This window comes from Hypomesus nipponensis, chromosome 10, assembly GCF_054491055.1.
Source record: "Hypomesus nipponensis isolate SF chromosome 10, ASM5449105v1, whole genome shotgun sequence".
NCBI lineage: Eukaryota > Metazoa > Chordata > Actinopteri > Osmeriformes > Osmeridae > Hypomesus > Hypomesus nipponensis.
In genome coordinates, this window is record NC_140370.1 from 1,744,077 (window position 1) to 1,763,419 (window position 19,343).

Sequence of the window (19,343 nt, forward strand, 5' to 3'; positions counted from 1 at the left end):
AGAAAGTGGAAGATGACATTTAGTTAACAATAATAAATATGAAATATATTTTCTTAATTCTCTAGTACTGAAAGCCGAATCGATAGCATCAAATCTTGTCAATACTACGGTCTTTCATAATTTAATACCAGGTTACGGTAACCACCCCTTGGTATGTAGGTGGGAATCATCCCATTGTTCTCTTCAGTGAAATCTTGCAATCATTCTCTCGACTGTTTATCAATGGTTGTTTGGTTCATACCAGGGGCGATTCTAGGATCAGACCTTTTAGGGGGGGTCAGCCCCAATGAGAATGTGACATGGATACAGTGCCTTGCAAAAGTGTTAAACCCCCTTGCTAATAAATCACTAATTTCAGTGGATAACAATTAATACATGTATTTATTATTATGCAAAATATTGAATGAATGAAAAAATTAATTCCCTTTCTTCATGAACTACCAGCACCAAATGAAACGATAATGATGTGCCAACAATAAATAAACATTGTTTTAACACATTAGAGCACTGAAACTTATTTAAGATATTAAATGTAATATTAATTCATAATAACCCCTAAAAAATCTAAAATTGCCACTGGTTCATACTGTTGCAAAGTGTGTAAAAGAAATCAACAGGCCCTTGGCATTGCATTACATTGTGGCAAAAGTCTACTTCATTGATATATCTTGATGCATTTTGACTGAACTTTCCTCTTTGCTATGTATCTCCAGGAGGCTGAGAAAATGGTGGCATACCTGCAGGAGGGTGCTGTGGAGGATGACAGGCTGGCTGCCAAGACCTTGGAGAGAGCCAAGCCTGTAGGCCTGCCACTCACCCATGAGGCTGCACTCAAGTGGTTCTATAAAGACCCCCAGGGAGAAATGCAGGGTGAGCCTGATGAAGGGAGTTTGTTGAAGTGGAGTGGCACATTTGTGTTGAGAAACACATGAGTAATAGGATTCAAATAAACAGCAATTATTTTGCAATAAATAGGCTTGTTTCCTGAGCAATTTTGCATTAGATTATTACAATACAAATTATATTGTATTTATTTGGCTGTTACATTTAAAAAAATGCAGCCCTCATCTAGTGTGACGATGGGATTTTGAACCTGTGACCTTGATCTGTAAGCAAATGCTCTAACCACTGAGCAAAACCTTGCACCCCTTCCTAACACCCATTACTGTGTCATAAATGACTTCTATCATTGTGTGTCCACAGGGCCATTCAGTAACCAGGAGATGAGTGAGTGGTTTCAGGCAGGCTATTTCACCATGACCCTTCTTGTGAAAAGGGGCTGTGATGAGGTATTTCAGCCCCTAGGAGAAATCATTAAGATGTGGGGTAGGGTACCCTTTGCCTTGGGCCCCGCGCCACCTCCCCTGCAGGTACAGTAACAGTGGTCCTTGTGGTTCACTCCAACTGACTAGACCTCAGTTTTGTCCAATATTACTTACTTTTAGAATAGTCTTAAAAAGGCACTCAACGATTGTAGAAGAAATTTCCCTCTTCAAAAAAGGAACTTTTTGGATTTAGACTTTTCGCTTTGGCTTTCTCGCTAAAACTCTAATTTGCTGTATGTTTCACTTTCTCTTGCGTGTGAATGTGCCCGCACTCGCAGGGTGATGGGGATCAGGAGAGGTTGAAAAGGCAGCAGGAGCTCACTGCCCTAAACCTCTACCAGTTACAACAGCTTCAGTACCAGTATCTCCTCAGGTTGGTCCACAAATGTTCTGTGTGTACACACACATGACCAACCATTTGTTATTTTAACTCCATCTCTCACCTCATGTATTGTTTCTTTTATATGTATTTTTTGTTTGCATTTTTCCGTAATTTAGATCGGTTTGTAGAGATGTATTTTTTAAATTAGAGTTTCTATTCAGTGTCAAAAAAGCTTAACTAAATCCATTGTGATTCAATGTTGTAAACCAACAAAACATGGAAAGTCCATTGGAGATGAATACTTTTACAGGCACTGTATATGAGGATCAATTTGTATGATGTTATGAGACACATACCTGTAAACTTGTCACTTTTAGGTGAAAATAGCCGTTTTGAATGAGAAAATTTCACGTGAATCGTGTAGATCCGGAGAGTTTTTATTTTGGGTTGGGGGGGATACAATTTCCCATAAACGGGAGTTTCAAAAACCTACTGCTTGTCGACTAGTCAGCTTGTCAGCTAACGTAAGATCAGCGAAATGTGTTGCAGTAGCCTACCTACAATGTTGGAGCTAAATACATTCGTAATTTCATACGTTCGTAATTTCATTACGAACATGAAATGAAACGACCAATTGGTGTCTGGTTTAATGAGTGATTCGAACACCTGCTCTGGCTGATCATTTAACGTTGATTTTAATGCAGTCGGAGTTTCAACAAACGTTTATGATCAAGAAAAAGTAGCCCTGGTCTAGCACATAAAATATTGACAATTGTTTTCCAGAATGAGCGAGCTTAAAGAGAAGGATTCAATTTATATAGCACAGCTGGACTCAGGGCTAAGGTGCAAATGGAGCTGGGCCTGGCTAAAGATCGAGGTCAAGACCCATGTAAAGGCGATTTTGGGTTAGGGTTAGGGGGGCTGGGCTGTATAAAATGTGTCACTTTTTTCAGCCCTTCAGAGTTTGCAGGTATGGAAACACTTTGCTCTACCAAAACCCCAATGCGTACGAAATGGAGACTTATTCCTGTGGCTTTTTATTCCCCGGTCCTCCCTCAATCTTCTGGTTAATCCCTCAGGCAGCAGTATGCCCAGGCCTTGGCCCAGCAGAAGGCTGCAGCTCTCAGCTCAGCTCCTCTTCAGCAGCAGCAGCAACAGCAACAGCAGATCAACCTGCTTCTGCAGCAATACCAGGCTCTTAAGATGAGGTTGGTTTCACACATGCACTTTTTTTCCAATGGTAAACACCCATTTCTAAATGTGATGTACTCTCCTATGGGACAGAACCTCTGAAAGCCTCCAACCTACAGTCACACGGTCTGTGTCAGTACCGGACTCCTCCGGTTCTGTTTGGGAAATGCAAAACCCATCCACGCAACCCTCCTGCACACTCAACCTCCAGCCCAATGGTGAGTGTCAGTGTGGCCTTTACAATTCCACATGACTGAAAATAAGTGTTTCTCTCTCTCTGTAGAGGAGGAATATGTATGTGCCCCACCATGTTTACATTTATATTTATTCATTTAGCAGACGCTTTTATCCAAAGCGACTTCCAAGAGAGAGCTTTACAAAGTGCATAGGTCACTGATAATAACAACAAGATAGCCCCATAGCATTGCGGGTAGCCAAAAACAAGAAGTACATATTGTGAACGACCAAAAAATAAGTGCTAAAGGGAAGAAACCATAAGAGCATGTAGTTAAGCAAGTTACAATTAAACAACATGAATCTCTAAGTGCCAGTGTACCTGCAGGAAAGCAATAAAAAATAGGATTAACTAAAATAGAATACAGCAGTTTAAATCAGCTACCACTAACCAACAAGAGCAACAGTCTAAGCAAGTCATTCAGATCCTTGAGGAAACTAGCTTCGGGTTGAGCAAACCATTCCTAAGTACCGTTGTACTCCCGAAACAAGTGCGTCTTGAGCCTTCTCTTGAAGGTGGAGAGACAGTCTGTGTCTTTGATGGAGGTGGGGAGTTGATTCCACCACTGGGGGGCCAGGTAGGAGAAGAGCTTGTGTTGGGACCGGGCGGTCTTGAGCGGTGGGACCACCAGGCGGTTGTCTGAAGAAGACCGTAGGTGGCGGGTTGGGGTGTAAGGCTGCAGGAGAGACTTGATGTAGTCGGGTGCAGTCCCGTTCACTGCACGGAAGGTCAGTACCAGGGTCTTGAATCTGATGTGGGCCGTTATGGGTAGCCAGTGGAGGGAGATGAGGAGCGGGGTAACGTGGGAGCGCCTGGGTAGGTTGTAGACCAGGCGGGCCGCCGCGTTCTGAATCCTCTGAAGAGGGTGGGTTGCGCATGCTGGGAGACCGGCGAGCAGCGAGTTGCAGTAGTCCAACTTCGAGAGGACAAGTGCTTGGACAAGCAGCTGGGTGGAGTGCTCAGATGGGTATCTCCTGATCTTCCGGATGTTGAAGAGGGTGAATCTACACGACCGGGAGACCGCAGCAATGTGGGCCGTGAGGGAGAGCTTGTCATCCATGGTAACTCCAAGGTTCCTGGCAGAGGATGAGGGGGTCACTGTCGCAGATCCCAGGGTGATTGAGAGGTCGTGGGAGATGGAGGGTTTAGCCGGGATGATAAGTTCCGTTTTGGCAAGGTTCAGCTGGAGGTGGTGCTCGGTCATCCAGGCGGAGATGTCTGCGAGGCAGGCCTCAATCCTAGCTGAGATCCCCGGATCGGTCGGGGGGAACGACGGGTACAGCTGCGTGTCGTCGGCGTAGCAGTGGTAGGAGAAGCCATGGGAGGTGATGATTGGTCCAAGTGAGGTGGTGTGCAGAGAGAAGAGGAGGGGTCTAAGGACGGAGCCCTGTGGGACACCCGTGGAGAGCTGGCGAGGGTCTGACAGTTTGCCTCCCCAGGAGACCTGGTAGGATCTTCCCGACTGGTAGGATGACGGATGACCTCGAAGCCGCTCTGGCAGACTGGAGGGCAGTGGTCACTGAAAGGAGGGCAATCTCTGTGGAGTGGCCGGTCTTGAAGCCCGATTGGTTGGGGTCAAGCAGGTTGTTCTGAGAAAGTTAGACAGTTGGTTAGATACAGCACGTTCAATTGTTTTAGAGAAGAAGGGTAGCAGTGATACCGGTCTGTAGTTCTGGAGGACGGCAGGGTTAAGGGAGGGTTTTTTTGAGTAGAGGGGTAACTCTGGCCTGTTTGAAGGCAGAGGGGAAGGTGCCAGAGGTAAGAGAGGAGTTTAGGACATGGAGCAGAAAAGTTATGATAGAGGGGGAGATGGTTTGAAAGAGAGGGGAGGGGACAGGAGGTGGGGCGATGAGAGAGAATGAGGTCAGAGAGCTCTGCCTCGGACAGGGGAGAGAAAGAGTTTAGACATTTAGTTGGGTCAGTCATGGAGGGTGAGGGGGTAGGAAAGGTGGGTTTAGGGAACCGACTGCTAATGTCGGCAACTTTTTTCTCAAAGAAGGAGGAGAAGTCGTCTGCTGTCAGGGTGGAGGGAGGGGGTGGGGGAGGTGGGTTAAGAAGGGTGGAGAAGGTAGAGAATGGTTTGTGGGGGTTTGAGGCAGAGTTAATTTTGTTAAAGTAGAAGGTTTTAGCACCAGTTATGTTTACGTCTCACATAAAGAGACTGCTTTGGCTGGACAGTTTTACATTTCCAGTGGAGGGAATGGAACACAAAACATATTGATACAAATTGATCCGTTAGTTTTTTACTGTTAACATGGCAAAAAATGTATTCATTTTAGAACTGTGCACAGTGCATTGATTCTCTCGGACCCTTCTTGCGTCTCTCTCTCTCACTACAACGGACCCGTCTGTGAATAGCCCCCTCCCTGTGCATGTTCTGAATCGGTTAGGCCCAATCCCAATGTCCACCCTCACGGACTTTGAGGGCCTAGGGCTGTCCCACAGTTAAATTGTCAAGTGTGTGAGGGCTCTTTCGCAGACATTTTGAACCCTTCATGTGGGGGGTGCAGGGCTCCAGACTAACTTTTTCCCTTTTTATTTAGGTGCACCAGCACAAAATTTAGGTGACAGGTGATGATCCGGGTCTACAATTTAACTAGCGAACCATTAACCATCAGCCCGCGCCCACTGAATCAGTCAAGTTCTTATGTCGGCGTTAGTTTTTTTCTTTAGTCCTTTAGTGCCGATTCAAATTATAATCCTTCATCACAGCGACCTTGGCGAACTAAGAACACAGCTTTGACTTTGACCTCAGTAAACAGATACTTAGAAGTCCATGTCATGTTAAAAACTCTACATTCTGTATCTACCTTTCGTTTTTAATTTGAGGGAGCTAACTCTCCTGTCGGTGAGGTTGCGCAAGCGCACATATGTAAATTGCCAGATCACTAGTCTTTCAGGACTACATATTTACTAGCGCTGAACGAATGTATTTATTTTTTATTTGATTTACCTCACGCTGGCCGGATTGGGACAGCCTGTGGGCCGGTTATGGCCCGCGGGCCGTACAATGCTCAGATCTGCCATAACTGATTCTCTGGTGCTCAGGTCGTAATTTCAATCACAGCACGGAGCAGTGTAGCCCTGCAGGAATATCTGGACCACAGCCAATCTAAGGCAAAGACCCGCCCCATCTCTGTCCCTGATTTGTTTAGACCAGTGTTTCCCAAACTTTCTTTCTGGGGACCCATATTTTAAAAGTCACAAGCCTTCGCGACCCAAGCCAATAGAGATTATTTGTAAATCACAAAATAAAGGTGGATTTGACCATTATTGCACAATAATGAGGATATTTTACTGTTATTTTATTGTTATTTCAGAACTTGTATGCCTACTGCCATTGTTAATAAGCTATCTCAGACTGAGTGATCACTTCTCTCTGAACATTTGAACCAGCAATGTTTAAAGAAGGTATCCAATAAGTGCCTAATTGGACATACAATGTAGGCTATAAAAAAACATATAGCCCATGTATTCTTATTTTCAACATTCAATTGAACCTGCAATATTGGAACAAAATATGAAATGATTACAAAAAGATTACAAATTATACAAAACATGTTGTACCATTTCAACATGAAAGGTGAAATGGTACAACAGTGTAGCCATGCCGAGCTCCTGGACATAAATCGTGAGTTACATCGACTGTCAAGTGAGATATCCCTCCCGAGATCCACAGTTTACCCAGCGAAAGCTCTGCCTCAACGGGACGGCAGAGGAGACGCTGTGAGCGGAAGCAGAAACGAGGCAAGCGGGCCGGTGTACAAGCTTGGCTAAAGGCTAACCCATCCAAACCACCGCTTCCTTCAATCTTCCTCGCCATGTCCGCTCAATACGAAATAAAATGGATGAGATCAGTCTACGACTCATGGCACAGAGGACGTTGACAAGCTGCTGCTGCATGATTTTCACGGAGATATGGTTAGACAGCACCACACCAGACGCAGCTATCCAGCTAGCAGGATGCACCGTCTACCGAGCCGACAGAACAGCTGACTTGGGTAAGAAATCCGGTGGCGGTCTGTGTGTATTCTTAACTGCTGGTGCACAAACGCAAGTATTGTCAAAAAGTATTGCTGCCCGAACTGGAACTTGTGCTTCTGAAGTGCAGGCCCTTCTACTTACCGAGGGAGTTTGGCATTGTTTACATCTGAGCTGTGTACATCCCTCCAGACGCCAATGCTAAACTAGCATTAGCACAGCTACATGTCTTCATCAGTAAAAGACTGGCCACACACCCAGACTGCGCCTTCATTGTAGCAGGAGATTTTAATTGTGCTAGTCTCAGGTCTATGCTCCCCACATTCCATCCAAACAAGTCCTGTGCAACAAGAGGCAGTGTGACACTAGACCAGGTGTACCCTAATGTTGTTAAGGCTTACAAAGTACCGTCTGACTCCCACCTGGGTCTGTCTGACCACCTCTCGCTGTTCCTGTACCCCTCATACCAACAAAGAATCAAAGCGACAAGGCCTGCCACCAAGTCCATTACAGTGTGGAATGAGGATGCCATCCCTCAGCTACAGGGCTGTTTTGACAGCACGGACTGAACTATATTTAACAGCCTGGTTACTTCTGTTGACGCAAAAATTGAGTAATACACATCTTCAGTTATGGACTATGTCAACTTCTGCGTGAACAATGTCACAAAAAGGAGGACTGTGAAAAGCCAAAAGCCATGGATGTGCAGAGAGGTGCGTACCCTATTGAAGGCCAGAGCCTACAGATCAGGTGATGCACCGGCGTACAGTGTAGCCAGGGCAGCATTGAGAAGAGGCATAAAATCTGCAAAAGCCAAGCACAGGCAACCTGTTGAGCAAGTTTTCCACACTCACACTAATCCGAGACAAGTATGGGAGGGAATAAGGGCAATCTCACACTACAAAGGGACTGCGTCGTCATCCCCCCCAACCAGGTGTGCTACCCTGTCTGAAGAGCTGAATCAGTTCTATGCACGGTTCGACAGGGACAACAGTGGTCAGTTGCCTCTGCCCCTACCTTCTGACGATGCTGCACCCACTCTGAGCCCCCACGAGGTCAGACTCTGCTTGAAAACCATCAACCCCAGAAAAGCGGCAGGACCAGATGGTATGGCAGGCTGCGTACTAAGGAATTGCGGTGACCAGTTGACAGAGGTTTTTACAAAAAAATGTAACCGCTGTCTAGCCCTTTCACATGTCCCCTCATGTTTCAAAGTGTCAACCATCATACCTGTGCCAAAAAACACTGCGTTCACATGCCTGAACAACTATAGGCCAGTGGCTCTCACCCCCGTACCTGCTAAATGTCTGGAAAGGCTGGTCATGGAACACATAAGAGGCATCACACCAGCTTCCATTGACCAACACCAATTTGCCTACAAAGCGAACAGATCTACAGAGGATGCAGTAGCCCTGCTGCTTCACACTGCACTGGAGCATCTCGAGCTAAATAACATCTACATCTGTATTCTCTTTATAGACTACAGTTCGGCTTTCAATACGATCCTTCCAGGCAAACTCATCTCCAAACTTCAGGACTTAAACCTCGGTGCCACATTGTGTAACTGGGTATTGGACTTCCTGACCCATCGCACACAGAGAGTACAACTGGGGAAGCACCACTCTTCAAATCTGACCATCACCACTGGCACCCCACAAGGTTGCATGTTCAGCCCACTATTATACACTCTCTAAACCCATGACTCTACTCCCTCCTGTCCATCCAACTACATCTTCAAATTTGCAGATGACACAACAGTGCTTGGCCTCATCTCCTACAACGATGAGGCTGCCTACAGGCAAGAAGTGAGAAACCTGGCAGTCTTGTGTTCTGAGCACATCCTCAGTCTCAACTTAAAGAAGACAAAAGAGATGATCATTGACTTCCGGAAGTCTGCCCAACACAATCACCATCTCCAACTCCACATTAACGGTGAAGAGGTTGAGTGAGTCACCTCTTTTTAAGTGTCTGGGTTAACGCTGATGGAGGAATTGTCCTGAAGCAACAACACAGCTTCCGTCAGAGAAAAGGTTCAGATTGACAAAAACGCGCACTTACAGAATGGCAAAGAGCTTCTGTCCTTGTGCAATAAGGCTTCTCATATATATATATATATATATATACACACACACACACACACACACACACACACACACCGCGGCTGGCATGACTAGCCATTAGCCAATCAGAAAGCTTGTACCGTTGTTGCCATATAATAATAATAAATATCAATTAATACATAGCTAGATAAATATCCCTGAGTAAATTAAAAAAAGAATATACTGTGTGTATATATATATATATATATATTTATCTAGCTATGTATTAATTGATATTTGTATTATTATATGGCAACAACGGTACAAGCTTTCTGATTGGCTAATGGCTAGTCATGCCAGCCGCGGTCTGATAAGTATTCTTATTGCCCTCTGACGTCATCTTCAAAATGAACGGTATCGACAAGTCAGCTGCTGAGTTTTACTATCCAGATGATGCTGAAAAAATTTGTCATCGAAAGTGAGGATGAAGACTAGACTTTTTGAATCACTTGTGTTGTTATTTTGTCCATCCATCATCTGCCGCTTGTCCGGGGATCGGGTCGCGGGGGCAGTGACCTAAGCAGGGAGGCCCAGACTTCCCTCTCCCCGGCCACTTCCACCAGCTCTTCCTGGGGGACCCCGAGGCGTTCCCAGGCCAGCCGAGAGACATAGTCCCTCCAGCGTGTCCTGTGTCTTCCCCGGGGCCTCTTCCCAGTGGGACGTGCCCGGAACACCTCACCAGGGAGGCGTCCAGGAGGCATCCTAATCAGATGCCCGAGCCACGGGTTATTTTGTGTTAAGCCAATTAAAGCCCTTTTAGCAGAACCATGTTGTCCGCTTTCTATCAAAAGTAATGAGTTGCTAGGCAACACATGAAACACATCGTGAGAATACTTGAGAGCTAGCTACAATTATCTTAGAGGTACCATTTATTTTTGTTTAAAAAAATGAAAAGAAGCTAAAAATGCCATATAATAAACTGCTTAATAACCTTGACCGTTCGGTTAGTAAGTAGTTATTATTATTTAGCTGTGGCAGTTAATGTCCACATCAACTTAAGTTTTTAGCTGTCTGTTGCTGCCTCTACTGTCTTGTTGTTTTTGTGACAATGACAAAGTGCTTTGAACACATGGGAGTAGAGCTTAATTTTCGGGCTTTACTCTTTGGTTTTATATGACACAACGTTCAATGTATACACAACCAATGAATAGCATTTTGAGCCCTTTCAGCCTCTTGCACGTAATCACTTACTAGGTGACATCAAGCAAGTCTGTGAGGGTTCAGGGCTAAGGGGGGACATTGGGATTGGGCCTTAGTATTATAATTCTCTTCACAAATTTGTCCAAAACTGATACATTAAACTTAAATATAATAATATTCATAGTTTACCTATAACAATTTGAGTCCAACAGAATATTTATATTACATATAGCTCTAAAAAACTATTTTGCGCTCATATAAGTGCTAAAATGTTTTGCTCGTGCGCTCGAATACTTGTTGAAGTAAACAAGTTGAAGCACTCACATCAAAAACAATACTAGTACAAAACTAGGTTTGGGGCTAAGTTCATGTTTACAAAGTCTGGCTCCACCCGATCGCAGACACCGAGGTTCCTGCCATTATTAGATGGATGATTGCAATATACATTTCTGGATATTTGTCACAGCATTTAGCAAACCCATTATTTAGCCCTGTGCACTGAAAATATCTGTCATCCCCCTGCAGCGTGGGAGGGCAGCAGTGTGTGGGACCTGCCCATTGACTCTATGGCCCAGGCTCCCACCATAGAACAGATGCAACAGTTGGAGAAGGCTAAGGCTGCTAAGGTACGACACATATACACACACACACCCAAACCTATACACCCTCCAGCACACTGGCACTGCTATATCCTTTCTTATTAGAAAAGAGGACTGGCTTGTCAGCTGTAATGTTTAAAAATGTTTTTTGTGGAGAAGAGGCTGTGCTAGCATTGTCGGGCAAGCGCTTGTGTCCAGACCTGTAGTTTGATGAGCAACTATGCAAAATGTTCTTCATTGTCACATTTCATTTGCTCTTTTGTCAGTTGGAACTAGAGAGGCGTGAGGCTGAGATAAAGGTCAAGAGGGACGAAGAGGAGAAGAAACGTCTTGAGGAGGTGCTACGGGCTAGACAGGAGGAGGAGCGTAAACGCCTTGAGGGGGAGGAGCTGGCACAACATAAACAGGTGAGTGAAGAAAAATAGAGATGCTCTGATCAGGTTTTTTGGTGCCGATCACCGAACACTGAAATCAGTATCTGCTGATCCAATAATACCGATCACGGTGTCGACTCCCTAACCACTCAGCCATCTGACCCCCCTGAATTGACAACTATCCATTCTATTGCCGGAAACGTGCAACATTCCAGTGTTGAAGCTCTCTTGCTTACTATCAAATGTGTAAATATTAAAATAATAACTAGAGGGTACAATTTCTGGGGAAATTGTAGGGTGTGCATGCTTGCGTCGGTTGCACAGGGGTCCGTTTTTTTTATTACATTTTTACAACTGATATTTCTTATTTACTTATTATTTATAAATATTACATATATTTAAAAAGCATAGTTTTTTTCTGCTCATTTACAACTAAAAATTCTAAGAGTGAAGAGTAGAATGAAATAGGGAAATAGAATGAAATAGGGAGTCAGGTGGCTGAACGGTGAGGGAGTCGGCTAGTAATCAGAAGGTCGCCAGTTCGATTCCCGGCTGTGCCACATGACGTTGTGTCCTTGGGCAAGGCACTTCACCCTACTTGCCTCAGGGGGACTGTCCCTGTACTTACTGTAAGTCGCTCTGGATAAGAGCGTCTGCTAAATGACTAAATGTAAATGTAAATAGTTGTCTTCTCATTTCCCGGCCTTATAGTTGAATCAAAACGAATACATTTGGCAGACCAGTGTAAAACTGGACCTAATCTCTATGACTTAAACAGAATGTTAAGTTTTTCCCTTCTCATGATATTTTCAGGCATTTAGCCAACTCATATTGCATTCATTTATTATTAAAGAACCCCCTTTGAAGCTTATTCTAACAACGACGTTACCGCGCATATAGCTATCTCAGATGGAATTGCGATTCAAATAGTACCATCTGCTAACTGAAAAATATGCCCCATAAACGTAAATAAGCTTTTTCGTATTTTTCAGTCGACGTCATTTATCAATGTATTTATTTCCAGGTGTTTTGCATCTCTCTCCCCCCCCCCCGGTTAATGGTTAATGTAATAATCTAATAGCTAATGTAATATTGCACATATTTTTGTCCTATTTCCCCTAAAGCAATAGTTAGGTTACTTAAAGACACCTTACACTCAGAAAGCAGGGCTCCAGACTAACTTTTTTACTAGGAGCACAGTAGCCCCTGAATGAAAATTTTAGGAGCGCAAGCTAAAAATTTAGGGGCACACCTTATATTGACCTGCAATGCATTAATTAATGTAACTAGAGAGGGTACAATTCAGTGGCAATTTTAGACCCTTTTTAGGAGTGCTCAAGCACCCCTAAATTTAATCTCTAAAAATAATAATATATTTTTTTATATTGTTTATTATAAATTGATGCTGGTAGTTCATGAAGAAAGGGACATCCTTAGTTTTATAATTCATTCAATATTTTTTATAATACACAAATGTATTAATTGTCATCCAGTGAAATTAGGGATTTATTTTAGCAAGGGGGTTTACGTTTTGTACTTTTGCAAGGCACTGTATTCATGTCACAATCTCATTGGGGGCTGAGCACCCCTAAAGGTCTGATCCTAGAATCGCCCCTGGTACAATTTCTGGGGAAATTGTGGGGTGTGCCTGTGTCGGTTGCAGATGGATCCATTTTTTACTGTAATGTTTACAACTGATCTACAGCGACGCCCCATAAGCTTGAGTTTAATACATTATTTAATGTGACATTACAAACTGTACATGCAAGTCTTAGCTAAATGACTTAAATGTATGATGCACTTTTCGATCAGTCCTCCGACACCACAACGCAATACTTCCTGAGTATAACAGCGCAACAGCTCAAACACAGCCAGGGATACAGTAGCAACGCTAGTGCTAAATAAGTATTTAGCTGTTAGGCTCCATGACTCCGGGTAAGAAGGGCTAGTGAAACTGCTCACCAAAATAACGAAGGGGAACCCACTGTCTGGCAGATCAAGACATGTTCGTAGGAACCTAGCAAAAAATAGCCTCAACTTTCCTGGACTTTTAGCTATGGTACTAATGCAGAAGGAACGCTGATATCGCTGTCTTACTAGAACGTCGTATCTATGCGTCGTTGCTAACGTGTGCTGACATTGTGCACAGCCAATAAATTCCAAATTTGTAGGTCACACATGTGCGAGTGCTTGTTAAAAAATGCTCGCACTGTCTCAAAACCTGGTCGCAAAATGCGACCATTTGGTCGCAAAATGCGACCATTTGGTCGCAGTCTGGAGCCCTGGAAAGTAAGTTCAGGGGTAGAATACAAACAGCGAAAATCACCAGTTAACTTGATTTAAATTTGCAAGAACTATATACTTATACAATAACAGGCTTAAATGAACTGACAACATAAGTTATACGACTTACAGTTCTCAAGGACGCACACACGCTATCTCAACTGCGGTGTGAAGCACGTGTCCGTGCAATTCTCCGACATGCACTCTACAATCACTGCTGATAGACGGCCTAACATTTTGTACAGGCTGATTTCTGATACCGTGGCGGCCACAAATCTAGCCACGGACTATGTATTATCATTCCAGGTTAAGAATACCAATGGAGGCTGCGTTGGAAATTGTAAATCAAACTTTTTTCAGCATTTTGAGTGAAAATTAAATTTGTATTTGTGCGCGTCGGGCTGGCCCTCGCAGCAGTAGTGGCCACTCTGTCCATTCGCGCACCTTACAGTTGCGTATTGATCAGACAAGAAGACATGCTTTTCAACTCAATTACTATTGATCAAAACAGAACGAGGGTTCGGCTGTAGCCTACTTGAAACATACTATTGAGAACATATTCATTGCATTACACAACTTTTTTTTTGCCTTTGGCTCTTGGGATTTCTCATTGGCGCTTGGGAAAACGGCTTTGGCGCGCGCAAACATTTTCTCTATGCAGGAAAAACCCTGGATAGAGATAGTCACGCGAGTTTTCGTAACGTTAGTGACGTTAGAAAAGATGAAAAGATGGCGCTAGTGAGGGGGGCCGTGGTTGCTAGGTGCGCTCTGTTTTGTCTCGCTTTGTCTGTTCATTGTGTTCTGCCAAGATTTCCGGGGTTCTCTAACAAGAGAAGTACTTCTGAACATAAGGACCCCTCCTGTGGACTTATTTCCCACTTCTCTGCTTCCAGCGGCAGATTTAGTGGGAATTCTAGCCAGTGCCGCGCTAGGCTTTGCTCATGCAGTGAAACGCCGCAGAAGGAGAAAGCGAGCGGGAGCGCTAGTTTGGCTATGCAGACGTGGAATCCGTACAGTGCTTCCAAGTTTTTTCCTCCAACGTACGTTCACTGTGCAATAAAATGGACGAACTTCAGCTACTGATGGTGAAAAACAGAGACTTTCTTTCATCTTCGGTTTTGTGCTTCACGGAGACATGGCTGTGTGATTTGATCCCGGACGCCGCTTTAAAACTGGCAGGCTTTCAACTCATGAGAGCTGATCGGGACACTGCACTCTGTGGCAAAACCAAAGGCGGTGGTATTTGTTTCTACATCAACAGTGGCTGGTGTGTAGATGTGACAGTGATACTGCAACATTGTTCTCCGGATCTGGAATCATTTTTTATAATCTGTAAACCTTTTTACTCGCCACAAGAATTTGCGTTGCTCATTCTGGTCGGAGTTTACATGGCGCCGGGTCCACAGGTTAAAGAGGCCCAATGCACGCCCGCCGACCAGATTCTGAGTGTGGAGCGAGCAAACCCGGATTCCCTTGTTATTGTACTTGGCGACTTTAACAAAGGTAATCTCAGCCACAAACTCCCTTAATACAGACAATTCATCAAATGCCCAACCAGAGAAGAGAACCCTCTGGATCACTGCTACACTACAGTCAGTAGAGCCTACCACGCCGTCCCTCGTGCAGCACTGGGCCACTCCATACCGTCGGTGACGTCAGGGCTAGCAAGTTAGCCACCGTTAGCTTCACTTTTGCCACAAAAACGTAATTAAAACCTAAACCGACAGAAATCCCACTAGAATCAACGCAATCGTGACCAAGACGAACCTTTTGACATCGACGTTGTCTATGTAGTCCAAATATTGACTGAGCCTTAGGGGCACGAAAATAAACAATGATAATAATAATAATATATGTGAGAGAACAAAGGTTGTGCTCTTGCCTAAGGCAAACACACCCACTACAAATATTAATCTTAAGATAAAATACAAACAATAGAATCACATATTCAATAGGGATGGAGATTTGAACTGATTTCACTATTCGAATAGTATCCAAAATTATTTTTGAATATCCGGATAATCTATTTTATTAATGTGGTTCCGTTATGTAATTAGCCTGACGTGACGCAAAGCATACAGTAAACACATGAACCACCACACATTCTGGCAATAATTGGGACTGTTAAACTATTAGATTAAATAAGGGTTGAATAAAGAAAACAAATGAAAGATCAATTTATTAACATGACGAAAAGACAATGAACTTGAAAAAACGCTGCGTCTTCAGACGTAGGCTCTTAATTTGGCGGAAAAGCGATTAGCCTATTATTATGTGAAATAAAAAGTAGGCTACATTGGACTAAATTAAACACATTGGGTAGGCTATCCTCCATAAAAACGAAAGACACACGGAGAAATATTGCATATTAACTTGGATATTAACTTGGAACCGGAATCCTATAGGATACGGTGCGCCACCACACATTGCGAACATAAACAGCCGATTACGCTAGCTCTACATGGCTACTGGTAAGAAAATAGCCACAACTGCATTAGCCATACGCGTTTTTATTCAGGAGAATTAGCATGTAAACATGCTCAGGGGAGAGGCTAGTACGGAGTCGATTTACGAGCAGGCCGGCGTAGAAAAGACTGCAGGAACTGAGGTTGTTGCGTGGTACTGCTTAGCCAGGACACTATGCTTCTTGTAGCGCCAAATGAAATGAAAGGAGACTCGCAGCAGAACGCAGGCGTAGCCTACCTTTTTTGATGGTTTTCATCATTTTCTAACGTCACAACTATTAGAATTCACAACATGACGCGACGGTTTTTCAATAAAACCTTTATTTTTATCAAACTACACTCATAAGTATTCGAAAAAAGTATTCGAATACTAACTTACTTTAGGATATCCGGATATTCGATTAACCACGCCCATCCCTAATATGCAACATTCCACTCTCTAGTCTTGAGCAGTGTTTCCCAACCGGGGTGACGTGACGAGAGCAGGGGTGCCATGTAAAAGTCCTTCAACAAATTTTCCTTGCAGCTGGATGAGTTGACTGACATTAGTGGGCACGCTCAGCTCAGGGTGAGGGGTGCTACAAAATGTAGAAACTTTTAAGGGTGCCATGACTGAAAAAAAGGTTTGGGAACATTGGTCTAGAAGCTCTCAAGAGAACTTGGAGCTTATACAGTAGCTTTCCTGTTGAAAAATAATAATACAAACTTAACTGCAAGATAAACAGGCTGCAGACAAATATCCAGTATTCAAACCTTACACTCAACCTGTTACTCTTCTTATACAAAATATGTCCTGCTGTGCTGAAAAGTCATTGGCGATCTACACTTGTACAAGGTGCGGAGAGGAAGACGTGCTGCTTGTGCAAGAGCAGGAAAGCGGCCTTCCAAAAAGCAGTGGCTGTCCGTGACCACATTCGTTCGAATGCGGGTCTCACAGAGTAACGTCGCGCATGTGCGATTCTGAAAATCCCAACCGACTATTATCCGATGTATGGCTTAAAAATTTACAATTAGGAGGCTAACAAGTAACACTAGCAGGTAGTAGCATTGCTAGGTGTATTATGCTAGGTTGCTAGGTAACAGAAGCTAACTAAAGCTAGCTAGCTTCCGTTTTGGAAAAATAACTGGTGGAAGCGTCGGAAATATTTAGAACTCACGCATCTAGAGGTTAAAGAATAATTTCTTACCACTGGCGGCTTGAAATGCCTATCTAACGTTTTATTGAAACGTCTCTGATGGTAGTTCTCGCTGATTTTGTCATCTGATCGGCCCTGTTTGATTGTCCGTTTTGGATCAGCGCCGATCAGATCGGAGCATCCCTAATGAAAAAGAAGAATATTATTTCACCAGGTTTCATTAAATTAGAATAAATCAGAGTTAGAGGCTTACTGCTAGCCTATACAAAACAATAACATGTCTTCTGTTTGACTTCTCAGTAAGCTGACAGAAGATTTGACTTTTTTCTAAGGAGGAGGCACTGAAGAGACAAAGGGAGCTTGAGGAGGCACAGCGCAGACAGAAGGAGGAAGAGGAAAGGCTTGCTCAAGAAGAGGCACTGCAGAGACTGGAGGAGAGAAGGCTGGAGGAGGAGAGAAAGCAAAAGGAAGAGATGCTCCACAAACAGGTAGGCTGCAGAACACCACTGGTCACAAAATAGCCCTTGGTTCTTCTATGAGTGAGTGACTTCCTTACCACACTTTTTCTCCCTCTATCTCCCTTCCCTATTCGCCACTCCAGGAAGAGGAGCGCAAAAAGGTGGAGGAGCTAGAGGCAATGCGAAGGCGGGAGGAAGAAAAGCGGGCTGAGGAGGAGGAGGCGGCTGCCGCAGCAGCCCGCCAACAGCAGGAGGAGCAGAAGAGGAGAGAGCAGGAGGCTCACCGGCAGCAGGAGCTGCAGAGGCAGAGGCAACAACAGCAGGAGGCCCTGAGACGCTTGCAGCAACAGCAGCAGCAACAGCAGCTGGCACAGATGAAGGTGCAGACAAGGGGACTGGGAACATTCTCATAATGATACACCAAAAAGATTAAAGACATTCTGAAGCACATTTGATAGTTTATAATTGTAATATATATATATATATATATATATATATATATATATATATATATAAATGCTTTTTACGTTTTTAAGTGTATATATAGATATGGAAATACACCACAGAAGCATATGTAACCATCCTCTTGTTCCCCATCCCACCTGTGTGCCATTTAGCTTCCCTCATCCTCCAAATGGGGTCAGCAATCGGCTACAGCAGCGTTCATCTCTCAGTCCCAGAATGCTCTGTCGCTTTCTGAGATTCAGAAACTGGAGGAAGAGAGGGAACAGCAGGCGCGTGAGGAGGTAATGAGGAATAGCCTGTGTTGGAACACTAAGCTCTGTATACGGCCATGTATAGTCACAATTGTTATACTTACTCTTGACTGATCAATTAAACGTGGGGTGGTCTTTTTTTAGCATGTTGATGGCATATTCCAAATTCCTAGTGGTCCTTTCATTCCCTATTCCCTTGCCTTTTCTCCTCCTCTTGCTATTCACAGCAGCGACGGCAACAGCAGGAGCTGTTGAAGCTCCAGCAGCAACAAGCCATCCTCCTGGCCCAGCAACCCCCGGCCAAGCTTTCAGGCTGGGGATGTGTAACCAAGCAGCCGGCTGCCACCAAGTCCCTGCTGGAGATCCAGAGGGAGGAGGCTCAACAGATGAAACAGAGGAAAGAACAGCAGCCGCAGCAGGCCCATCCCACAGTCACCCAGCACAACAGGACCCAAAACCGAGCTGTAAGTTCCATCCCAGCAAACCTTAGTGAATAATTGTAAAAAGAAATATAGCTGCAAGCAGCAATGAGGTGGCCAAGCAGGTCAAATGACCCAGAAAACATTTTAGACATCCTCAGAAGTGTCGAGATATCAAGTTTGGTGTGGATTTCTCAAACAGTTGCTGAGATATGAACCAACTTCCTGTTTGGTTGTCCGGTACAGCCAATCAAAATCAGCAGCAAAACAACGGTTTTGAAAATCAAAAATCCTTTTATACTTTGAGATCGTTGCCCTAACGATGATCTGTGCCAATTCAGGGGAAGATTGGAAAACATTTTTGGAGGAGAAACTAAAAAACGTGTTTCCTTTAAAGGGGTCATTGACTGATTTTAAAGGGTATTTCACTCTGTTCCTTAAGGTTTCCAAATAGGGTATGTAACAGTGGTTGGGATGAAAATGGCCCGGGTGCCAATAAATGAAATCATCACACATTCTACCTTTGAGACGTTAGCATTGCTAATAACTGTTAGCGACAAAATACTACTTGCAGCTTGCGGTTCTGATCAACAGGCGGGC

General features: G+C 44.1%; 1 protein-coding gene across 8 annotated transcripts in view; it reads left to right on the forward strand.

The window, feature by feature from the left end:
- The window catches only part of gigyf2 (GRB10 interacting GYF protein 2), a 62,320-nt gene that overhangs the window by 19,383 nt on the left and 23,594 nt on the right, over window positions 1–19,343 (forward strand). For 7 of the 8 annotated variants that reach the window (XM_084706621.1, XM_084706614.1, XM_084706616.1 and 4 more), the window contains exons 14-24: window positions 714–870; window positions 1,204–1,370; window positions 1,604–1,698; window positions 2,727–2,855; window positions 2,932–3,056; window positions 10,819–10,919; window positions 11,159–11,299; window positions 17,483–17,638; window positions 17,752–17,988; window positions 18,226–18,354; window positions 18,552–18,788. In XM_084706621.1, coding sequence (XP_084562747.1) covers window positions 714–870; window positions 1,204–1,370; window positions 1,604–1,698; window positions 2,727–2,855; window positions 2,932–3,056; window positions 10,819–10,919; window positions 11,159–11,299; window positions 17,483–17,638; window positions 17,752–17,988; window positions 18,226–18,354; window positions 18,552–18,788 — 1,674 coding nt within the window. The remainder of the gene's footprint in view (window positions 1–713; window positions 871–1,203; window positions 1,371–1,603; window positions 1,699–2,726; window positions 2,856–2,931; window positions 3,057–10,818; window positions 10,920–11,158; window positions 11,300–17,482; window positions 17,639–17,751; window positions 17,989–18,225; window positions 18,355–18,551; window positions 18,789–19,343) is intronic. The other variant, XM_084706617.1, reaches the window with a different exon arrangement.